General features: G+C 49.5%; 1 protein-coding gene across 3 annotated transcripts in view; it reads left to right on the top strand.

Annotated features, from left to right (window-relative positions):
• Window positions 1–23,887, top strand: part of SLC28A1 (solute carrier family 28 member 1) — a 48,359-nt gene that overhangs the window by 6,907 nt on the left and 17,565 nt on the right. For all 3 annotated transcript variants that reach the window (XM_070494733.1, XM_014842626.3, XM_014842624.3), the window contains exons 6-11: window positions 1,038–1,221; window positions 8,791–8,932; window positions 9,593–9,706; window positions 11,068–11,145; window positions 21,964–22,044; window positions 23,249–23,329. In XM_070494733.1, coding sequence (XP_070350834.1) covers window positions 1,038–1,221; window positions 8,791–8,932; window positions 9,593–9,706; window positions 11,068–11,145; window positions 21,964–22,044; window positions 23,249–23,329 — 680 coding nt within the window. The remainder of the gene's footprint in view (window positions 1–1,037; window positions 1,222–8,790; window positions 8,933–9,592; window positions 9,707–11,067; window positions 11,146–21,963; window positions 22,045–23,248; window positions 23,330–23,887) is intronic.

Below are 23,887 nucleotides of genomic sequence, written 5' to 3'. Positions count from 1 at the left end.
CTGGTCACAGGGTCTCTGTCCTTGCAGGTGGCCGTGGAGACAGCCCCGCCCACGGCCTGCTCTGGGCTCCCACCTCTCTCCTCTGCGAGTCCCTCACGGCGGTCAGCAGTCGTTTCTGCTGCTTCGGGGCCTGCTGAGGTGTGCGGAAACTCAGAAGCTTCCTGCAGCTCTGCCTGCACCTGCACGGCACGGGCACTCCTCTCTCTCAAATCTCGCTGCCTCCCTGGTGTGGGCCTCCTCTGCTTGCAATGCCACAAACACACCTGGGCTTTTGCCACCTCCCAGGCTCAGGCTGGGAGCAGGGGCAGAGCCCCCTTCTCTGGGACCCACCAGCGTCCTTGCTCTCATCATCCTCCAACTGGTCTGGCCACAGAGGGGTACAGGGAAGGGCTCACACTTACTCATAATGTTTCATCTCACATTTTTTACCCAATAGAAAGGCCAAAAGTCCTTTTGAAATTCATAAGCCAGGGAGAGAGAGTTCCCACTCTGCTATCTGCTATCGTATTCCTTTCTTGAGGCATAGCCCAGGCTGGCTGAGCTGCTCACAGGGGAGAAGGGCGAAGGGGAAAAAGGAAATTCTAGGAAGAAAATGGTCATTGATTAATATTTCAGAATAGGATCCTGGCACACACGCGTGAACTCGTTCCTGGAGTAACGGACTCGTCCATCTCTGTCCTCTGTGGAACCTAATGTGACTCTGGAACACACCAGGCTCTCCTTTGATGCTCAGAGATGGGCCGTCTTGCCTCCTCCTTACACATCTCTTCCCTCACATTGGTCAGAACTTTACAGTTTGCAAAGCCCTTTCACATACATTCTGTCCGTTAGCTCCATAACAACCCTCTAACTTGATAGAGATGATTATTCTCAAGTCCAGAAGAGGAAACTGAGGCTCAGGGAGGTTGGGTCACATTCTCACCTTCCGAGCTCTGGATGGAGTAAGATGGAGCCGGCGGGCGGGGCTGCAGGGGCCTGGAGAGGTCAGTGTCATCATCATTGACCCCTTCTCCGTCTCTTCCCCCACTGACTCCCAGCATTCGCTGCCTTCCTGCTGATTGCCTGTCTCCTGGATTTCCAGAGGGCCCTGGCACTGTTTGTCCTCACCTGTGTGGTCCTTGTCTTCCTGGCCCACAGCCTGCTAAAGAGGCTGCTGGGGCCGAAGCTGTGGAGGCGTGTCAAGCCTCTGGGGCATTCCCGCCTGAACCTCTGGCTTAAGAGGTGAGTGAGCTCACAGCCCCAAGGCAGGGCTGGGGAAGGGCTGCCGGCTGGAGGCCTCTTGTCAGCTCCAGGGTCACAGCCAGGGTGGGCGAGAAGGGCTTCAGCCCTTGTCCCACCAGAGGGTTTCTGTGCCATGGGGAACATACCCCATCCTGCTTGCCTCCTGGGAGGCCCCGGGCCGGTGTTGCTGGGTGGCTTCAAAGGCAGCAGCCATTTTTGTGACATTTTGCCAGTTCCCATCTGGTTCTCTGGCCCAGTTACAACAGGTGACTATGACATCTGAGAACAGGACTCAACAGTTCCTGAATTCAGAGATCCCAGCTCATCCAAGCTGGGAGGGCTTGGATCAGTGCTTCCTATCAGATCACCTGGGGCCTGTGGGAGTCACACAGCTGCAGGCGCCCACCCCTGGAGTCTGAGTCAGCAGGCTGGGTTGGGTCCTGGTGTCAATATTTTCAGTTAGCCCCCAGGGGATTCTGATGTAACCAGCCATGTACCTGAACAACAGTTTGGAATCCCCTGGTTTTCAAACTGAATTCCTTAGAGACCTGGAAACTTAGGAGATGCTATGGGCAGGAGAGGGAGATTGGGGAGGAGAACATCAAACACCACCCCCACCCCTATCTCAACCAGGCAGCTCTATTTTATCTGTTTTATGGATCAAGTTTTCCAAAAAAAAATTAGCTGGAAAAAAAGGTTTCTATGGCTTAAAAGTAGGAAGACCACCTATCTATTTTAGCACTCTACTTTGTTGACGAAGAAACTGGTGCCCAAAGGTGTCCAATGACTCAGCCAGGGAGGTGCAGGGCACAGTGGTCAGATCCAGCAAAAAGATCTGAGCCGGCCTTGGGAGAACCAAGTTTTCATTTTATTTATAGATAGATTTACTTTTCCATTTGCCTTCTCCTTGTTAAATAGATTTACAAAAGGATTTATTCTTACAATTATCGTCTGTTTATGACAGATCATTGATAGCTGGTTTTCCATTTGAGGTATTGACATAAAATTTCCTTTAAAAAATATATGCAGAAAAAGTAGACTTTATAAAAACTAAAAACATTTTGATTCAAAGGGAACCAATGAGAAAGTGAAAAAATAACCCACAGAATGCGAGAAAATATTTCAAACTATATATCTGATAAGGGACTTGTATCTAGACTTACAACTCAACAATCAAAAGACAAATAGACCAATTGAAAAATAGGAAAAGGATTTGAATAGACATTTCTCCAAAGGTATACAAATAGCCAATAAGCACATGAAAACATGTTCAACATCATTAGTCACCACGAAAATGCAAATCAAAACCACAATGAGATACCACTTCGCATCTACTAGGATGGCTATAACAAAAAACAGAAGTGATAAGTGTTGGTGAAGACGTGAAAAAAATTGAAACCCTCACACTCTGCTGGTATGGATGTAAAATGGTGCAGCTGCCTTAGAAAACAATTAGTCAGTTCCTCAAAACATTATACATGAAGTTACCACACCCAGCAATTCCACCCCTAGGTATATATCTAAGAGAGATGAAAACATGAGTCCATACAAAAACGTGTACACAAATGTCCATAATATTATTACTCATAATAGCCAAAAAGTGGAAACAACCCAAATGTCCATCAACTGATAAATGGATACATTAAATGTGTATATCCATATAGTGGAATATTATTCAGCCATATGAAGGAATGTGGTACAGCCGTGTGTCACTTAACAGCGGGATACATTCTGAGAAATGCGTCATTAGGTAATTTTGCTGTGTATGAACATCATAGTGTTTACTTACACAAACCTAGATGGTATGGCCTACTACACACCTAAGCTATATGGTACTGATCTTATGGGACCACCGTCACATATGCAGTCTGTTGTTGACTGAAACGTCGTTATGTGGCACCTGACTACACTGATAAATACGACAATAATGATGAAGCTTGAAAACATTGTGCTAAGTGTAAGAAGCCAGTCACAACCACATATCGTATGATTCCATTTATATGAAATATCCAGAATAGGCAAATCTGTAGAGACAGAGAGTAGATTAGTGACTGGCTAAGGCTGGAGGGTGAGATGGGAGAACTGGGGGGTGATAGCGAGGGATGCGGGGTTACTCTTTGGGCTGATGAAAATGTTTTAAAATTGATTGTGGTGATGGTTGTACAACTCTGTGAATGCATTAAAAACCATCAACTGTACACCTTACATGGTCAAATTGTATGGTTTGTGAATTTTGTCTCCATAAAGCTGTTTAAAAAATATACACATGTAGTTTCAGCTTCCAGTCAAGATAGAATAACAGAGACCAGATTTATCCTCCTACTTGAGAAACAATAAAAAACCAGAATGAATATATGAAACAATAGCTCTTAGAACATTGGATATTAGGCAACAAAGGACAGTGATCCTTGAGAAACAGGAAACAAATGAGGTGAGCCTTATGATTGCACCACTTTACTGCATTGAGAGAGTTTCCAGGCCACAGTGTGAGGGAAGGGAACCAAGGTGGGGCCAACGGATGTCCTGAGTTGAGGAAACAGAGCTGGGAGTCCAGGGGAGCCAAGGTGGCTAGAGTTCCCGTTGCAGAGTACCAGAGAGGAGAGAGCTGGACACAGAGAAACTCCAGAGGTCTGCCAAGGGTCCTCCTCGAGTCTTGAATTGAGTTCTGATCAGTGAACACATATGAGGAGACTACCCAAGGCCTAGGAAAGGACCACCCAACAGGATTAAAGGGAGCAGCAGTACCTGGAAATCACACTAGGCCTGGAATAGTGTTTATTCTCAACAGAGTGGAAAACCTCATCATTCACCGGGCATTGTCTGGAGCACTAAGAGCGAACTTGGGTCAGTAGTAGGGAAAAATTAACCAGAGAATAAACCCTGCTCAGGCTCTGCCTGACAAATCTGGACAACAAAACTGGAAAGAGTCAAGCAGAGCATGAGCTAACCATCGCACAACTTTACGTGGGCAAATATACGTGTAAGTGAAGTCTCCAAAGGAGAAGGAGGGAAGAAGAAAATACTTGAAGAAATTATGTCCAAAAAATTCCAAATTTGATGAAAATTATACCCAAAGATTCAAGAAACTCCATGAACCCCCAGCACAAGAAACATGAAGAAAACCACACCAAGCATGTCATGATCAAACTCCTTAAAACCAGTGATAAAGAGAAAATCTTAAAAACAACTAGAGAAAAAAAGACGTACAGAGGAACAAAGATAATAACAGCAGATTTCTTCTCAAAAACAATACAAATGAGGAAACAGTGGAACCGTAAAAAACAGAACCAAAAACGTGTCAGTCTGGAATTCTTTACTGGTGAAAGATCTTCCTTCCCCCAAAAAAACACTGGAGAAATAGGACTTTTTCAGATATACAAAAGCTGAAAGAAATTTTCAGACATAGGAAAGCAGACCTGCACTACAAGAAACGTTCAAGGAAATTTTTCAAACAGAAGGAAAATGATACCAGTTGGAAACCTAGATGTACTCAAAGGAAAGAAGAAGATCAAAATGGCAACCATGTGGGTGAATATAACGACTGCTTTTCTTACTATTTAAATTTCTTTAAAATGTAGTCAACTTATAAAGTAAGAATAATAACAATATATGTGGAATTTATATTATACGTAGAAGTAAAAAACAATAGCGCAAAGGCTGGGAGAGAAGAAATGAAATTATACGGCTGTGTGTTTTTTATGCTGCATGTGAAGCAGTATAATACCATTTAAAGGTAGATTGGGATAAGTTAAAGATGTGTACTATAAATGATAAAGCAACCACTAAAATAACACAAAAAAGAGTGATACCTAACCAATTAAAAAAAAAGAGAAAAGAAGAATCATTCAAAAAATAGTCTGAAAGAAGGTAGAAAAGTGGGAAAGGGGAACAAAGAATAGAAGAGACAAACAGAAAATAAATAGCAAGATGGTAGGTTTTACCCCTCCCCCCATACCAATATTCACATTAAATGTACAGGCCAATATCCCTCATGAACAAAGATGTGAAAATTATTAACAAAGTTTTAGAAAACCAAATGCAATAATATGTAAAAGGTATATACCTAATGAGTGGAATTGCTGGGTATAACGTACAATGAGTGGGGTTTATCCCAGGAATCAAAGTTGGTTTAACATTAAAAAAAATCAAAGTCAAGTATCATATTAACAGACTAAAAAGAAAAACCAAATAATCATGCCAATAGATTCAGAGGAAGCATTTGACGAAATTTAACATTCATTCCTGTGAAAAGATTCTGAGCAAACTAGGAATAGAAGGGAATTTTCTTAACCTGATAATGGGCAGCTACTAAAAATCTACAGCTAATATCATAATTAACTGTGAAAGATTGATGCTTTCCAATGAGATCAGGACCAATACGAGAATGTCTATTCGCACCACTTTTATTCAACATGGCACTGGAGGTTCCAGACTGTGCAATAAGGTAAGAAAAAGCACGAAAACCCTGCAGATTGGAAAGGAAAGAGTAAAGCTGTCTTTACACAGACAACATGATTGTCTACATGGAAAATCCTATGAAATCCATGAAAAAGCTAATAGAACTAATAAGCGAGTTTAGCAAAGTTTTAGGATACAAGATCAATACATGAAAAATCAGCTATATTTCTTTATGCTAACAACAAACCAGCATAAATTAGAATTATAAATGCCATTTACAATAGCATAAAACATATAAAATACTTAAAGATCAATCTGACAAAAGATGTGCAAACTTGTACATTGAAAACTAGAAAATATTGCTGAGAGAAATTAAAGAAGACTTGAATAGAGCAATATACCAGGTAGATGGATCAAAAGACCCAGTATTGTTAATATATCAATTTTCCTTAAATTAATCTATAGATTCTAATACATCTTAATCAAAATTATAGTGGGCTTTCTTGGTAGAAATTGATGAGATGATTCTAAAATTCATATCGAAATGCAAAGAACGTTAACAGCCAAAACAACTTAGAAAAAGATGAATAAAGTTGATGAAGTTATACTACCTGTCTTTAAGACTTACTATAAAGCCACAGCAATCAAGACAGTGTGGGATCCACATCAAAACAGACAAATAGATCAATGCAACAGAATTGAGAGTCCAGAAATAGATCCACATATGTACGGTCAATTGACTTTTAGCAAGGGTGCTAAGGCAATTCAGTGGAGAGAAGATAATCATCTTAACAAATTGTGCTAAAATAATGGGATAACCACATTCAGAAGGAGGAGGAGGCGGAAGAGGAGAAGAAGAGGAAGAAGAGAAAGAAGAAGAAACAGCAGCGAAGGAGGAGGATGAAGAAGAAGAAAAGGAAAGAACTTTGATCCATGCCTCACATTACATAAAAAATTACCCCAAAATGGACATAAACCTAAATGTAAAGCCTAAAACTATAAAAATTCTATAAGAGAACATAAGAGAAAATCTTTGTGACCTTGACTTAAGTAATAATTCCTAGATACATAGCCAAAATCACAATCCATAAAAAAATTGATAAATTGAACTTTATTAGAATTAAGAACTCCTGCTCTTCAAAAGACACTGTTAAGAGAAAAGACAAGCCACGACTAGGAGAGAAGTTTTGCAAATCATATATCTGACACCTATCTTTGACTCAGAATATATAAAGGACTCTCAAAACTCAATAATAGAAAAAACAACCCGATTTAAGAATTGGCTCAAGATTTGAACAGACGTTTGATTAAAGAAAATATGTAAGTGACAAACAAGCACATGGAAAGATGCTCAACATCATTAGTCATTAGGGAAATGCAAATTAAAACCACAAAGAGATACCACTATATGCCTATTAGAATGACTGGAATTCAAAAGATGGACCATACCAAGTGTGGGCAAGGACGCAGAAGAACTGGAACTCTTATATGCTGCCGGCGGGAATGTGGATTGTACAGTCACTTTGGAAAACAGTTTGGCAGTCTCCTAAAAAGTCAGACCTACTGGATGATTCACCCATTCCACTTATATTATTTACTCAAGAGAAATGAAAGCATATATCCATACAAAGACTTGGCATGAATGTTTGAATATTTATAGCAGCTTTATCTGTAATAGCCCAAAACTGGAAACAACCTAAATCTCCATCAACAGGTGAATGGGTAAACCAGTTGTGGTACATCCACATTATGGAATACTACTCAGCAATAAAAAGGAATGAACTGCTGTGGTAGGCAAAAACATGGCTGAGTCTCAAAATAATTATGCTGAGTGAAAGAAATCAGGCAAAAAAGAATATGCATTGTATGATTCCATTCATAGAAAATGCTAGAAAATGTGAATAAACCTAGTGACAGAAAATAGATCAGTTGTTGCCTAGACACAGGGAGACAGGCAAGGAATTACAAAGGGGCACAAAGGAACTTTTGGGGGTGCTGGATATGTTCACTGTCTTGATTGTGGTGATGGTTTTAAGGTGTATAGTGTGCATATGTCAAAACGTATCAAATTGTACACTCTCGACATGTTTCATCTCTTATACGTCAATCATACCTTTCACAAAGTTGTGAAAAACAAACCCCCACAAAAACCTCAAAACATGCATTTAAATTTTTATCAAAGGAGCTAACTTCAAGAAAAATAGTAAGTAAAGAGATGTACAGGTGGCCCAGAGACAAGGCAGGAATTGTGCCTATGGAGCTGGGACTTGAGGAGTTCGGGAAACAAGGGCAGAAAGAAACAGTAAACTCTGGAGTGGCCTGCTTGAGTTCAGGTCTGGGTTGGCCTCTTAAGAGCTGGTATAGAACTAGTTATAGAATAGATTTGGCGGCCAGAGCGCCTGGGTTAAAATCTCAGCTCTGCTGCTTTCTAGAGGGGTGGCCGTGAGCAAGTGATTTCACCTCTCTGTGCCTCAGTTTCTTCATCTCTGAAATGAGAGTCGTGACCATATGTCTCTCAGCACTGGGCATAGTTCCCGGCACATGAGGTGCTGGGTGAACACTGCTCTCAAGGGTGGTACCCAGGTAGTTGATGACTGGCTCAGGGCTAGACCTTGAGCACCCAGTGCCCAGCCCTGGGCTCTCAAACACTTTGTGCTGCCTCCTGGTCAAGCAAACGCCAGCCCCAGGGAGGGAAGCATTGCTGTAGAGGTTGCATCTAGTCCTTGGTCCCAGCTGCTTGGCTCAATGATCTAGATTGATATTATTTCTTCTGGGCTTTTGGGGAACAGAGCCCGTGGTCCATAGAGCTGAGTTCTGGGCCACAAAATTCCCCCGGCTCACTCTGGCAAGGTCAGATGCTGGGCTGAGCTGAGCATCATTGCAGCTCTGAGAATTTCTGCCCCTTGATGAAGCCATGTGCTTGGTACCATGCTAAGCTCAGTACACACATTCTCTTCTTTAGTCCTCTCCATGACCTTGAGAAATGAGAGGTCTTTGGCTTTATTTTCCCAATGAGGAAGCTAGACTCAGAGAGGCTGGATGGTCTGCCCCAGGTCACACAGCTCTCTCTCCTCCCATCAGCCCTGAGCACCTCTTCCCTGGGGCCCTGGGTGCTATTGTGTGTGGGTGGGGGAGATGCTGAGGTGATGGCCTTCTGCTTTTCCCCTGCAGGGGTCTAGCCCTCGCTGCTTTCCTGGGCCTGGTCCTGTGGCTGGTTCTGGACACCTCCCGGCGGCCGGAGCAGCTGGTGTCCTTTGCAGGAATCTGCGTGTTCATCGGCCTCCTCTTCGCCTGCTCCAAGCATCACCGTGCAGTGAGTGTTGGTTGTCAGGCCCAGTGGGCCTCAGTCCCTCGTCTCTCTCTGTCTCCTTGGCATCCATCCATCCCCTGACATCAGGACCCATCCCTGTTCCATAGTGTGGCTAACACCTGCCCCCAGGCTCCAACCAAGCTCCCGGAGGTCCTGAATATGGGGACCACAGCTAAAGAACCACAAAATGCTGAGAGGCAGCAGCAGCCCGTAGGAGGCCAGCTCCCCTTTGCTGGGGGGGGGGGCATCAAGAGAGAGGGGGTCAGGGAGGAGGAAAGACGGAGGGTCCAGGCAGACAGAGGTTACACTGAGGCCAGACCTGAGGCCACCATTCCAGTTCTGTCAACCTAGTGGTGATGCGGACCAAGTGCCCTGGCACACCAAGGCTGGTCGAGTCTCACGTGGGTCCTTGGTTAGACCTTGCCCCAGCCCTGCCCACTCTCCCAGGCCCATTGCTGCCGAGAGTGTGGCCTATACTGAACCCAGGAGAATGTGACCATTGGCGACAGTCCCAGAGCTCGGGCTGGGTCCAGCCCCCATCCTACAGACAGGCCAAAGCTCTCGCAACTCCTCAGGAGCCCGTGCTCCGTGTCCTCACCCTACCTGTTCCCTGTGGGTCCCCCAAGGAGAGGAACTCACCAGGACCTTTCTATTGGGTGGCAGGTGTCCTGGCGGGCCGTGTCCTGGGGCCTTGGGCTACAATTCATACTAGGACTCTTCGTCATCAGAACAGAACCAGGATTTACTGCGTTCCAGTGGCTGGGCGACCAGATCCAGGTGTGTACGTGGGGCCATACTGCCCAGGGCATCTTGGGTTGCCAGGGACTAGAGGAGAGGACACTCGGTTTGGGGGGAGGTGGGTGATAAAGCCATAGAAAGGTATTGGGACCAGGATGGTGGGTGTGTACTGGAGCCCCAGACCAGGTGGGGGCTGGGCGATGCTGTGGCTACTTCCCCTGGGCCTGGTACCACCCGCCCAGACAGAGCAGTCCTTTCAGAGGCTGAGGCTGAAGTGGAAGAGATCTCAGAACAAGGGGGTTCTCAGGGTCTCTGGGCACCGCAGCATGCGGCCCTCAGCCGTCATCAGCGGTGTAGAACTTGTGAGAGTTAAAAGTGCAAAAAAATTGTAAGAGATTTACTTTGTGTGTGTGTGTTTAAAAATAATGTTCAATTTGTTGAAGTTATACTTTTTAAATTCCATCTTCTTTGTTGGGATAAACACACATAACACAAAATTTGCCATTTGATCCATTTTTAAGTGTCATTAAGGTCATTCACATTGTTGTGCAACCATCATGATTTACTTTTTAAAACAGGAGTTATCGAGGATGCAGTTGCCGCCTGTACTCACCCCCTCTCACCATCTCTCATTTCCACATGCTCTCTGGAGGGAGAGCTCGGGGGGCGGGGGAGTGGAAATCCCGCGTGTCCAGGCTCTGTGCACGCCCGCTGGCCGTGCCACGGGCATCTGCGTGGGTGTGGCAGAGGAAGACAGTTGCTGCTCTGGTCATGCCCCATTTTATAGATGGGAACATGGAGGCCTGGATAAGAGAAGTGACTTGTCCTGAAGTCACGGTGCAACTTCAGGACCTAAACACAGGTCTCCTGTAGAAGGGTGGCCAGATTCGAACACCAAGGACATGAGCCTGAGATGGGGACAGGATGGGGCCTGTGTCACTGGATGGGAGGGGAGTGGGCAGGCACAAAAGGCGTCCCCTTTGCCCGCCTCCTCCACGTGTCTCACAGTCTTGCTTCCTCCATTGTCGCTTGTTTATTGTCCAAACAACTCTCATCTCAGAGTATTTCTTTAAAATTTATTGAAAAGATGTCTCTTCTGGAGAATGTGCTACGAAGGAGCATTCGCCTGTGAATGTGGCTTTAACAGCGCATGTTGCCAGGTGGTACCCCAGCATCTGATAAGGCCCAGGGCCTGGGGGACCCCATCCTTGGGCCAACCCACCCCGGTCCAGGAAGGCTTGTGGCCTCGGTGTCCCTCTCTCCCCACTAGGCTGCTGGGAAGGCCCCCGGAGCAGGTGAGGCCCCCCCAGCTCACCCCAGCCTGGTTCTCCGGCCAGTTTCTGCCCTCTTTCCTCCCTGGCCTCAAGCTGGTTTTCGTTCCATCTGTTTTCTCCTTTCAGATCTTCCTGCGCTACACCGAGGCCGGCTCCAGCTTCGTGTTTGGGGACACTCTCGTCAAGGATGTCTTCGCCTTTCAGGTCAGCTCAACTCTTGGTCCACGAGGCCTTTAGCAGCCGCTGCCCAGCAGCTCCAGCTAGTGGAGTCTGGGCAAGCCGTGCCGGGCCAGGCCCCGGTGGAGGGGAGGGCTCCTGCAGGCAGAGCCGGGTACTGCAGCTGATGAGGCTTAAGCCTTGGGTCCTGGGAAGGGGCCACGGCAAAGTGCTCACCTGGTGATATGTTTTCACTACATTTTGTAAAATTTGCAAAACTAAGGTATATCTGCATTCTTTTCCTTAAAGATGAATACCCAAATGGCAGAATTGCTGGGAGGCTGAGGACAAAAAGAGAGGGTAGGGGCATGGGGATTGTGTTTGGTGCCACCTTAGCCCCCCGACAGCTACAGGGCCCCTGGACCTGTAAAGGACAGTTTCCAGGAACCCTCAGGCTCAAATGGTCCTCTCGGTGTGCTCCTCCTTCAAGGCTGCTCACAGGCGGCCTTTGACAGGAAGCCTGCCCTCATGAGTCCGGCTGCCAGCTACAGCTCCCTCCTCTGGACCCACCTAGACCCACAGTCCCTCCCTCCCTCTCTCTTCCCTTCCTTCCAGCAAAAATTTATTGTGCATCTACTGCAGTGCAAAATATTATGGGGGAAACTGAGGTAAAGACTGAAAGACCTTATTGTGTATTGGTAGAGCCCCCGCCCTAACGTGAAATAGGGCAGCCTGCGCTGAGCATGCAGTGGTGTGGCCGCTTCACAGCTCTGAGTGGAGCTGTGGCCCTATGTCTTCTTTCTCCAGTCATCTGCCCAAGCACCTAAATGCCTCCTCGAGTAAGAACTCTGGCTCTCCTCTGCCTGCCTCCCCCTCAAACTGTCTAGGGACCTGAAGCCGGCTCCAGCTTCAGCTCCACTTCCAAATGCCTGGTGGAGAGAAACTTGGTGCCCCGCCCTCCCATTAGCTGGTCCCAGATTTCTGCAACTGTTGCCACAGCACCACGGATGGAAATCAGTGCCGCCCACTCCAGAGTGTCCTGGACCACTGTCGTGGTGGGACTGCTGCACGGGCTTTATGCGTAGGTTCTGGAGGTTTCTGCTTTTGTCATTTTCCCATCCATTGTTCCCAGAGCCTCCCCCCACTGCTGGGGCTGCCAGAGACTGAAGGCTTCTGGCTGGAGACTGAAGGCTTCCGGCCTGAGCCATGCGCTGGGCCGTGAACTTCTGGCCCGGTGTTGAGCCAGGTCATGAGTCCAGACACTCCTGCTCACCCCTGCCCCTGACTCGTGGTGAGGTCCTCTTGGAGCCTTGGTGTCTGTTTGTGCCAGCAACTCTCTGGAAAATGTCCACTCCGTCCAAGGGGTTCTAGTCCTAGGAGGAAAGGGGGAGAGGACCAGGTTCCTGTCCTTGCAGGAGTCTTCTGTACCCCAGGACAAATTTGTCCATCAGGTTTCTGAGACAGTTCTCTGCAGGGCGGGGCGGGGTGGGGGTGGGGACCGGGAGGGGCAGCCTCTGTCGCCCCCTCCGAACCAACGTCCCCCAACACCATTCCCTTAAGGCAAGGCGGGTGCTTCTCCCTCCACATTTGCATTTCCAAAGAGGGGCCACCTAAGGTTTCAGGGCTGAGCCATGAAGACCCGCTCTGGGGCGACTTCTCTTGTCTACCCAGACAGAGGAATGGTGGCCGGCAGCTTCTCACGCTTTTATAAGACAAACACAAGACACCCTGCTGTTCAGCCTCCCCGGGCAGCCGGGGTCAAGTGCAATTGGCACAAAGGAAAGTGGCTGGGGAGTCGTGGAGGGAGAGGTTGTTTAAACCAGGGACTAGGAGGGTGACTCGTTGAGGGGGTGGCACTGGACATGCAGCTTCAGGACAGGAAAGGCTTGGATGCACGGAGATAGACAGGAAGAGGACACAGCATGGGCAGAAGAAGGGAGGTGAGCAAGGGCTGGGGCGTCTCAGGGGCAGGCACGTGAGCTATTTGAGGGGAAGCGTGGGTTTGGTGGGGCTGTATCTTGAAGGACCTTAAATGCCAGGCTGAGGCATCTGGGTTTTGTCCCAACGAAATGGGGAGCTATTGAAGATTTGTGAGCAGGGAGGGACTTGATCAGAGCTTTGGGACAATTGTCATGTCAATAGTGGGTAGGAAGGGTTGTAGCCTGGAGGCTAGGAATAGGGGACCCATGAGGAGGCTGCTTGACACCCAAGTGGTGACCCGGGGCCATCAGGCTGCCACAGTCCAGAAGAGAGGTCAACGTGGGGAATGGAGGTTGGGGGAGGGCTGAGACATAGCCTCCATGAAGTTCACCACTTGATTCCACATGTTGCCATTGTGTTTGCATTTAGTTATCTGCAGGCCAGGCCTGGGTCTCACTCATCCTTTTGTCCCTTAACTGACCTTGAGTCCTACAAAGCCCCACCTGGTACCCGGTACATTGCTCTGTGCTGAATGAGTGAAGTGAATAAATGATAGTTCTTCTGTGCACATGGGAAGCCCCTCTGTGCCTGCAGGGAAGGCCTGGCTCCGTGAGCTCCTGGCTCTGGGTTGGGCTCCCATACAGCCAGGCTCTCCCTGGCAGGGCCACCATTCCCATGACTGTGAGGTCCTGAGCAGACTTCTCTTTGGCTCAAGCCCTGGGCTAAGGAATTCTCTCTCCAAAGCTCCCCAGTGGGGGCCAGAGCTTCCCACCCCTCAAGAGCCAGGCGCTCCACACAGGCTTTGCAGCAGGATTCAGGGCACTGGAAACAATTTTGTCCCACTCTAGATCTGAGATCTTGGTGGAACAGAGAAGAAAAGCTTAGGGAGACAGGGAGGGGGAGGGAATCGTAATAACAGCTGCTAGTTCTGGAGCAAGGACTATGTGCCAGGCACTCATTTCGGCCTCACAGCAACTCTACGGGGAAAATACTGTCCCGTTCCCCTTTTTATGGACGAGGATACCGAGGCTCAGAGCAGTTGTTGCTTGCACAAGGTCACATAGCCAGTAAGTGTTGGAGGCAGGATTGGAACCCAGGTCCAAAGCTCTCGCTTATTAGCTTCTGTGCCTTGATGTCAGAGCTGTTTCGTTGGTAGGCAGTAGTGACAAAGGGGCCCTAGACCCTAGATGTTTATTTTTCCCCTGGTTTAGAAGAAAATCATGTTCTTTAGGACTATTTGGTTGCAAGTGATGGAAACCCAGGTGAAACTTGCTTTAAAAGGAAGGAGGAAAGAGAGAAGGCTGTTTCTTGCTCACAAACCAGAGAGCAGAGCTGGTGCAGGCTGGAACCAGGGCCCCCCAGCTGCCAGGCTCACGGCCCTCGGTCTCTCATCTCAGCTTATCCCAGCGTGTCAGCTTCATTCTCTCAGACCAGATCTTCCCCTGGCCCCAGCAACATCAGATGCTCGTCCTTATAGAATAGTACTGAGAATGGAGGAAACTCTTTTCTGCCAACCCAAGTTAGAGAAATCCTGGGCCAGGTTCGGATTGGTCTGCCTTGGGTCATGTGACCATTCTTGGACCAATTGCCAAGGTCAGGGCATGGGATACTGCAACTGGAGTGACTGGGGTCTCGTGCTCACCCCTTAAGCGTTGGGGGAGGGGGGGTGCTCTGGTTGAGTGGAAGCCACCCTCAGAAACTCATCATTTGAAAGAGCATTTCCTAGGAGAGACGGGTACCGTTAACCCCCCAGCACAGAAAACAAGGCGGACGGCTCCTGTAGGACCCGCAATTAGCTACATTTTCAGGATGCCCTTGAGTTCCAAATGGGTATTTGTGGTCTAGTGTAGGAGCAGGGCCCAGTGACAGAGAGCATACCTGCCTGGGAGAAACAGCAATGACACGGGCCCTTTGATCTATAGTCCCTCCCTGCCGTAACAGGGGGCCACATTTGGGGGTCCAGGCTGTCCAGGGTGCTTAGCTCCTGAGTCAGTTGTAAGTGACAGAAACACAACTCAAACTGACTGAAGCAAAAAAAAAAAAAATTTAATTCCTATAACTGAGCAATCCAGGGGCTTCAGTCCCTGCTGGACCCAGGGTCTCAGGATCACCTGGGATCTGCCTTGCTTATGTCCAGGTTCTGTGTTCTCAGTGTTGGCTTTAGTCTTAGTCTTGGGCAGGCTCTCTTGAGGCGGTGGCAAAGCTGTACCAGGCTTATATCCAACCAACCTGGCAGCCTCAGTTGGGAGAGAGAGAGAGAGAATGAGAGCAAGCCTGTTTTCCACTAGCTCCAGCAGGAATCCCAGGAGTGGGCCGTTCTTGGCCTGGCTTGGAGCATATGCCCATCCCTGAACTGTAGCCAAGGAGGACACATGGCTTTGGTTGGCCAAACCTGGAGCCCACGGGCTGAGAGTGGTTTTCCAAAGGGAAATCAATGCCTTGTTACCAAAAGAAGGAAGGAAGGTGTGCTGGGCAGGCCAAGCTGGGCCTATCCAACAGGACACCCACCAACTCTCTCCCACCCCAGCACTGAAGTATCCTCTGGCTGCTGCTGGGTCCACCCCTCACCAGCGTCAGCTCCGTGTCCTCGCACCCTTCCACCCTTTCCAGAGGAATGCGCACACACCTGCTGCTCGCACCTCTCCCCGAATCGCCCTTTAGAACCACGGATTCATAGACCATTAGTGCTGGGAGGGAGCTCAGCCCTCTCTGGGCCTCCCCTTTATATTACGCATGGTCACACCAAGCCCCAGAGAGGACCAGTGACCTGGCCATGGTCGCCCAGTGAGTAAGGGCAGAGCCGGGCCTGGAACCAGCTAGTTGGACTTCCATTCAAGGGATATTTACTTCCTTATACTGTAAGTAGAAGTGAATGACATCGTGCCTCCCTTTCAAATATAAAAAGCATCCCTAATAACAATAATGATGCATTGGAAAGGTATTCATGGTTGCCAGAGACTTTGAGACTGGATCTTCAGTCAAGAGAATCAACAAGGGAGGTGGGTTTCTCATTAACCACCCTCAGCATTTCCCGCCCAACACTAACCATTTCCTGGCCCCTGGGAGGCCCTGCCCTCTGGGCAAACGCCAGCAGCCTGCTTAGCAAGGACAGGCCAGATGAGGGAGGACTGAAGACAGATGTCCCGGGGCCGGCTCCGTGGCTGAGAGGTTAAGTTCGTGCGCTCCGCCGTGACGGCCCAGGGTTCGGATCCTGGGCGCGGACATGGCACTTCTCGTCAGGCCACGTTGAGGTGGTGTCCCACATCCCACAACTAGAAGGACCTGCAACTAAGATATACAGCTGTGTACAGGGTGGGTTTGGGGAGATAAAGCAGAAAAAAAAAAAGGAAGATTGGCAACAGTTGTTAGCCCAGGTGCCAATCCTTAAAAAAAAAAAAAAAAACAGATTGAACATCAGGCCATAGATATTTAGGGGAAAAAAAAAAAAAAAAAGGACAGATGTCCCACAGATGCCCCACGGCTACGGGATTCCCTTTCTCACAAGACTCACTAACCACAGAGTTTCATTCACCGCCCACCCCACTGCATCTCACATGCACACACACACGCACTCATGCACACGCACACTTGCCAAGCTTGGGACTTGTCTTCAAGGTGAAGGGGGCTTTGTCGGTGCTGAGTCGGATAGAAGACTCAGGAGCTTTCTTTTCGCTCTTTCCATGAATCTTGTGTACCCAGCCCAAGGCCTCTGGCCCGGGTCAGCCGGGGGAAGTCTCCTCTGAGCTCACTTAGATTTTCAGAATCCAAGCTGCTTCCTGCTGGGCCGCAGGCCAGCTCATCCCTTCTCCAGGAAGTGGATTCTCTGCCTGGGGCTTCTTCAGCCCTCCACCCACTCTAGCCTGGAGGCCAGCACAGCCGACGTGGCTGCCGCCTCTTGGCTGTATCGTCCTGATTAGTCATTCCACCTTGGCTCCATCTCCCTTCCAGTGACTTTCCACCCACACGGTCGTCTCCCGACAAGCTCCCACATCCTTGCTGGGTCTGGCTGACCTGGGAACACACACCCACTCATCCCTTCACCATCACTCCAGCCTCTGGAACACGCAGCCACTCACTAGCCTCAGCAGGGCTGCTCAGTTCTCCCCGAGGAAAGTCTAGGTCAAGGAAAGTGTCTTCATCTCCTGATGCAATCCCCAGTGGTCAACAGTGCCAAATTTTGCCAAAAAAAAAAAAAAAAAGATCAAATAAGGACTGAAAGGTGCCATTAAATTTAGTCATGAAGGAGTCCTGGGAACACTAGTGAGCACAATTTTCAGGCGACAGAATGGGAGGTAAATGAACACCAGTGGGGGGCCCCGAAAGGAGGGAGAGGGACATTGAACCAGGAGAGATCTTAGAAGAATGTGGCATCTGCACAGGTCCCTGAAGGTGACGTTGACAGGCAGAGAGTGGCATAAGGGGGCGGAGTGGCGAGGTCATTCTGGGCAAAGGGCTGGCGCGAGCAGGAAATCAGGAGGCAGGTCCAGTCTGTCTGGCCTTGGAGTAGCCTCTCCTGCTTTCCTGTAGTGCTGGTGGTGGGGTGGGCACGGCAGCAGCCACTTCTGAGAAACCTGCCAGCTTTGGGGTGTGTGGTTTATCGTGGCCTGGGGCTGTGACAGGCTCTGTCTGCAGGGCTTGGGCTTCATGGGCTGGGGCTGTGGGAGTTTGCCCAGACAGCGTCCGGAAATCGCCAGGAGCCCTAGCTCAGCCCCCTCCAGGGAGAGGAAGCAGCAGGGCCATGTGCTAGGGGTTAGTGCTACCTTCAGGACCTGCTTCCTGGTGGGAGATGATGCTTACACAGAGGGTGTGGTTCTCAGGGTGTGGGGTCCAGACCAGCAACATCTGGAGAGGTCAAATTCTCAGGCCCATCCCAGATCTACTAAATCCAAAACTCTGGGGGTGGGGCTCCAAATGTGCCATTCTAACAAACCCTCAGGTGGTGCTGCAGGTCCAGGGACCACACTCTGAGAACTGCTATCCTGGAGGAGCTGGCAGTTCCATCTCCTTTGAGCTCTGGGGAGCACTGGTACTAGCAGGACCAGCCCGCTCTGAGCTCCCACAAAGCAGTGGTCAGGACTTCCGTGGTGCAGCGGCACCGGGGCTAGGGCTCTCCTTTGGAGGGGCGAATGCTGACCTTGAAGACGGAGAAATGAGGCTGTGGGACTGGCACCAGGGCAGCCCGCCGCAGAGTCACGACAGGCCTTTGGCAACCTGCTTAGTGGCCAGGAGGTACTCTGTCTCTTTGTGTGACCCTGGGGCAGGTAATCAACATCTCACAGCCTCAGTGTCCCCGTTTGTGAAGTGGAGATGGTTGCCTCTACCTCAGTTGCTTTGAGGAGCCATGAGTCACCACACATTGGGTACCTGGCACATAGTAGGACCGCAGAATAGACACATAGTAGGACTAATGGCACTTCCCTCCCTCTTCCCGTGGCAGCACTGTCTTGAGCTGCCTGTCCTGTCTTCTGCCATCTCACACACTACAGGCCCCAAGGGTGTTTCCCAGGCTAGGAGATCATATTGGCCTCAGGGACCTTATTTAGTATTCAACATCCCACTTTAGAAAATTGGAGGCCACCTCTCTTCTCTTCCATTCACCTTCCCTCCCTAGACAGTCCCCACTTAATCCAAAATACAGCTTCCCTCCCACCAAAGAGCCCCATCTCAAGATAGAAGATGTCTCTCAGCTGCTGCCAGGAGAAAGTCTCAATTCTGCAGTCGGGTCCCGGCGTCCGGGCAGTCTCCCTCCTGGCCTGGGCCACCTCTGCAGCCTGGCCAGGTGGCTGAGCAGTCCCCTCTATGATAAATTGGACAACCAGTCTAGACAGTGTGTGATCCCCTCTGCGTTTACTCTGAGGGAGGGAGACTATGTCACCACCCCTCATGCTGGGGTGCATCCAGCACCAGGCAGCAAGGGGGAGTCACCGGGCAGGAAAAGGGTTTCTCAGACAGTGCCTGTGCTGCCTGTCAGGTGACATCCCCCACTTCAGCGAAGCTGGTGATGGACGTCATGTGGAGCAGGTCCAGACAGACACGCAGCCTTCATTCCTCTGGGCATGGAAAGGGAAGGCAGCCTCAGCCGGGCTGGTTTCTCGTCTCAGCGGAGCTGCGGGCTGGGGCTCTGTCCTTCTCAGGGACCATTCCGTAATCCCGGTTCATTGTGAACTGGAGCTTTAGTGTGATTGCTCAAGACCCTCCCCTCTTAAAAACGAAAGCAGCCCTGCCTCCACCCCTTGCCCCTCTCCACTCTGTCCTCTCCTCCTTCCGCACAGCCCAGCTTCCCCACAGAGCGGCAGGCCCTGCTGCCTCCACTTCCTCATGCCCCACACCTGCCTTGGTTTGTCGACACCCGACCTCTGTCCCTACCCCTCGTCTGACACTGCTCTCACCTAGGCAGTCCTGCTAGGTGCTAAGGGTTCATCTAAGTCCTTACCTTTCCAGAATTCTCCATGCATCTGGCATAGCTGACCATCCCTTCTTGAAAAGCTGTCCTCAGTTTCCATCACACCCCTCTCCTGGACGTCCTCCGACCTCTCTGACTGTCTCCTCTCTGTTCCCTCCATGTGCCCCTTCTTCCCCCTCACCCTTCAATGATGCTGACCCCAGGACCTTGTCCTTAGTCACTGCTTTTCTCACTCAGGGCGATTTCCTCAAGGGATTGCACCTGCCCTGGCCTCCCCCTGCACTTCTGTGCACAAGTCCTAAACCCTTCCTCGGAGCCCCTGCCCCTTCATCCAGCGGCCCACTCGACATTCCACTTGCGTGTTCCACAGGCATCCCAAACCCGGCAAGCTCACGACAGAGCTGATGAGCTTCTCCAAATCTCCCCTCTGCCGTGCTCCCCTCCTGGGGGAAGTGTCCACCTTTCACAGAAAATTAGAGGAGCACATGAGGAATTGGAAACAGAGAAAGAAGAAAACAAAATTTCCACGGCCCCCGCTCATGGAAGTAACTGCTTTGACTATTCAGGTGTTGGGCCTTCCAGCCTTCTCTCTGTGCTTTTCATAGTCCCATTTTCCCACTTAACATTTTAGCATAAGGATGCTCCCATGTTGTGACCAATTCTGCATAGCTTATTATTTTAAAACTGTTTGGAACAGATAACACATGAATAGAGCAAATATTTCAAGAGGACAAAATGGGATATGGTAAAAAGTCAGTCTCCCTCCCACCCCTGACCCCCGATTCACCCAGTGCTGTCCCCAAGGCAACTGCTGAGACAGGTCCTCTGCATATCCTGCTAACGCTATTCCTGCCCACAGAGCAGGCGCGACCCCCACCCCCTTTTACACATAGAACAGTGCAGCATACACCCTGTTCGACACCTCCCCTTTTTCATTTAAGAACCTATCTTAGAAATCATTCCACTTCTGCCCACAGAAACCTTGCTCATTCCCGCTTCCTGATTTTTAGCATGCCGCTGTGTGGTGATACCGTGGGCTGTTTGGCTGGTCCTCCACTGAGAGACGATGAAGTTGCGGCCAGTCCTGGCTGTGATAAACCAGACCGCAGTGAGGCTGCACTGGGCTGGGGCTGTTGGCCCCGGAGAGGAAGGAACAGATGTGAGGGGAGTTTTTTGTTTTTTATTTTTACTTTTTATTAAGATTATGATAGTTTACAACCTTGTGAAATTTCAGTTGTGCATTATTGTCCGTCAGTCATGTTGTAGGTGCACCACTTCACCCTTTGTGCCCACCCCTCACCCCCGCTTTCTCCTGGTAACCACTAATCTGTTCTCTTTGTCCACGTTTAACTTCCACCTATGAGTGGAGTCATATAGAGATTGTCTTTCTCTATCTGGCTTATTTCACTTAACATAATATCCTCATCAAACTCCATCCATGTTGTTGTGAATGGGATGATTTTATTCTTCTTTATGGCTGAGTAGTATTCCATTGTATATATATATACCATATCTTCTTTATCCAATCATCAGTTGATGGTCAATTAGGTTGCTTCCACATCTTGGCTATTGTGAATAATGCTGCAACAAACATAGGGGTGCATGGGACTTTTGGAATTGCTAATTTCAAGTTCTTTGGATAGATATCCAGTAGTGGGACGGCTGGATCATATGGTATTTCTATTTTTAATTTTTTGAGAAATCTCCGTACTGTTTTCCGTAGTGGCTGTACCAGTTTGCATTCCCACAGTAGTGTATGAGGGTTCCTTTTTCTCCATAACCTCTCCAACATTTGTTACTATTTGTTTTGTTATTTTTGCCATTCTAACAGGTGTAAGGTGATGTCTTAGTGTAGTTTTGATTTGCATTTCCCTGACGATCAATGATGATGAGCATCTTTTCATGTGCCTATTGGCCATCCGTATATCTTCTTTGGAGAAATGTCTGTTCATGTCCGTGAGGGGAGTTTTGAAGGAAGAACTGATGAGGCTAGGAGAAGCTGCTCACCGGAAACAGGGTGACAGGAGGAAGCACTGGTCACAGGTCCACCATGAGCCTGCTTCAGAGCTTGTCGGCATCGAGTGGAAGTAGAACATTAGAAAGACGAGGGGCCTCTAATTCAGGCTAAAGCACAAGAGGGAGGTTAACGCAGAGTCCTGGGCTGGAGACTGAGCTCACGGAGGATGGACACGGTGCACGGTGCCAGGCCCTACGTGGCTCCTTTACCCTCACACCCCGAGAGGTGGGCAGGTGATGGAAGGCGGTGGGCTCAGGGCCTGCTTCTCTACCACAGCACAGGCCTCATCCGTGAGGGGGATGACTGAGTGGACCCTCAATATTCAGAGGGGAACAGAGGGGACAGAAGTGCCTCGGAAGAGGCCCCGCATGTGGAACCCTCGTGATCTCATACACTGAATTCAGAGCATCGTCCCTGGCCCTGTCAGGCCTCTGAGCGGCAAGGCCCTGGATGGAGTGGGCTGTCTGGGGTCCCCCGGGCCCTGGACCTGCCTCCTCTGACCCAGGGCCTGGGCCCTTTCCCGCAGGTCCTGCCCATCATCATCTTCTTCAGCTGCATCATGTCAGTTCTCTACTACGTGGGCCTCATGCAGTGGGTGATCCTGAAGGTGAGTTCCCAGCGTCCGTGGCTGGGCTCTCCCAGAGTCACCTGCTCCCAGGGTCAACACCCTCTGAGTCTACCGCTAACCAAACATCCTGTCACAGAGTCTCCTGCTGTGATACTAAGGAGAAATGGCACCGAAATCCAGTGTGGTCTTCGTGGGAGGGAAGTTTGCAGAACTGAGGCTGCATGGAGAAGTGCTAGGGGAAAAGATAATTGATACAGAAAAGCTCTCAAGAGACGGGAGCAGCGGGCCACACGGGTCAGGCTTAGCTGGTGTAAATGTCAAATCCTGTGCTCATGCTCATAAAATCTGCTGCACAAAACCGGGATGCAGGAGGCAGCACTGGGTGACGCTGGACCTGGCAAAAGATGCTGAGGCTTTAGCTGATTGAGCCAAGAATAAACCAGCACCTTCAGGGGGCTGCCAGAAATGCAAACCCACCCATGGCCATGTTAAGAGCACACAGTGCAGGGCATGAGGGAGACAGTTATCCCCAAATCTGGAGAATGGGTTCAACCAAGGGGCTATAAACTGAACCCTCGGCAGGAAAGGGAAAGGACCCGACACCATACCATCCACGGAGTGGCTGAAGGAAGGAGGACAATGGGCCTGGAACAGAGAAGGCCAGGGTGGAGGAGGGTAGGGGTAGGAGAGCTGCCTCCAAATACTTAGAGCAGAAAGATTAGGGAAAGGGCAGCCTGGCAGGAACAGCAGGGGAGAGAAATCCCAGGGAAGCAGATTTTGTGCTGGTTGAAAGGAAGAACTGTCTAATTCAGTGTTGCCCAAAGCCTTTTTCACAACACTCTAGTTCCATAGCAGGTTATTAAATAACTAGTAGGGAAAGGGATCCCCTGGTTAAGTGATTTTGTGAAGCTAGGCTAGACACCAGGCTAAACAAATTTAAACAAGTTTCATGCAGGACTTCTCAGAGCCTTTACTAAGTTAATATGTATTAGTAATCTCCAAGGGGTGTGTGTGTGTGCAGCAATTCTCAAATATATTTGACCAAGGAATCCTTTTCTCATGGATGGTAAGCCCCTGTCAGTCAATGGCTGTGTGGAAGGAGAGGATGAAGGGACATTTGGAGGAAACGTAGATGAAGGAGTCCTAGCTGGGTTGGGAGTTGTAAGGTACTCGCACCCCTGACACCCTCTGACACTGGGGCTTGCTGATGCCAGCCCACAAAGAGCACCCTGCTTCCTCCTAGATCGCCTGGCTGATGCAGGTCACCATGGGCACCACGGCCACCGAGACCCTGAGTGTGGCTGGAAACATCTTTGTGAGCCAGGTAGGTATGGCAGCCTCCTGCCCTCATGTCATCAGCAGCATCTCCAAGGAGGGCGGGCACCTTGGGTCCCTGGAGCTCTGATTCCGCCAGAGGAAGAGCCGTTTGAACCTTCTCCCAGGGGCACCAAAGGCTGCTGCCCCAGGGATGCGCTCTTTGCCTGGGTCATGCCAAGGAGGATCTGGCATCAGTCCGGCACCTCCTACCCCTCTAGGCCTAGGCTGTCTTCACCAACTTAGAGACCCACAAATCCCCCAGATGGAGTCTGACTTTCTCCTTTTAGACATGAGGAGACCAGGGCTCTGGGGTAGGAATGACTTGCCCAGATCCCACAAGATAAGCCAGGACTCAGAACCCAGGTTTTCTCCTTCCTGGCTGGGGTTTTTTCCATGACATCATTTTGTCTTTTTTCTTTTCCCTCCATCTTTCTGGAAATGTATTTTCCAAAGTAAACGGGACTCTGAAGGCACTACGAGCCCTGAGTCCCTTTCAGAAGGCCCCACCCTCCTGAGCGTGAGACTCCCGGGGGCTGTTCCAGGATCTTGGCCCAACTGCCCAACG

Source organism: Equus asinus, chromosome 2 (assembly GCF_041296235.1).
Source record: "Equus asinus isolate D_3611 breed Donkey chromosome 2, EquAss-T2T_v2, whole genome shotgun sequence".
Taxonomy (NCBI): domain Eukaryota; kingdom Metazoa; phylum Chordata; class Mammalia; order Perissodactyla; family Equidae; genus Equus; species Equus asinus.
This window is presented reverse-complemented; position numbering and strand designations above follow the sequence as displayed.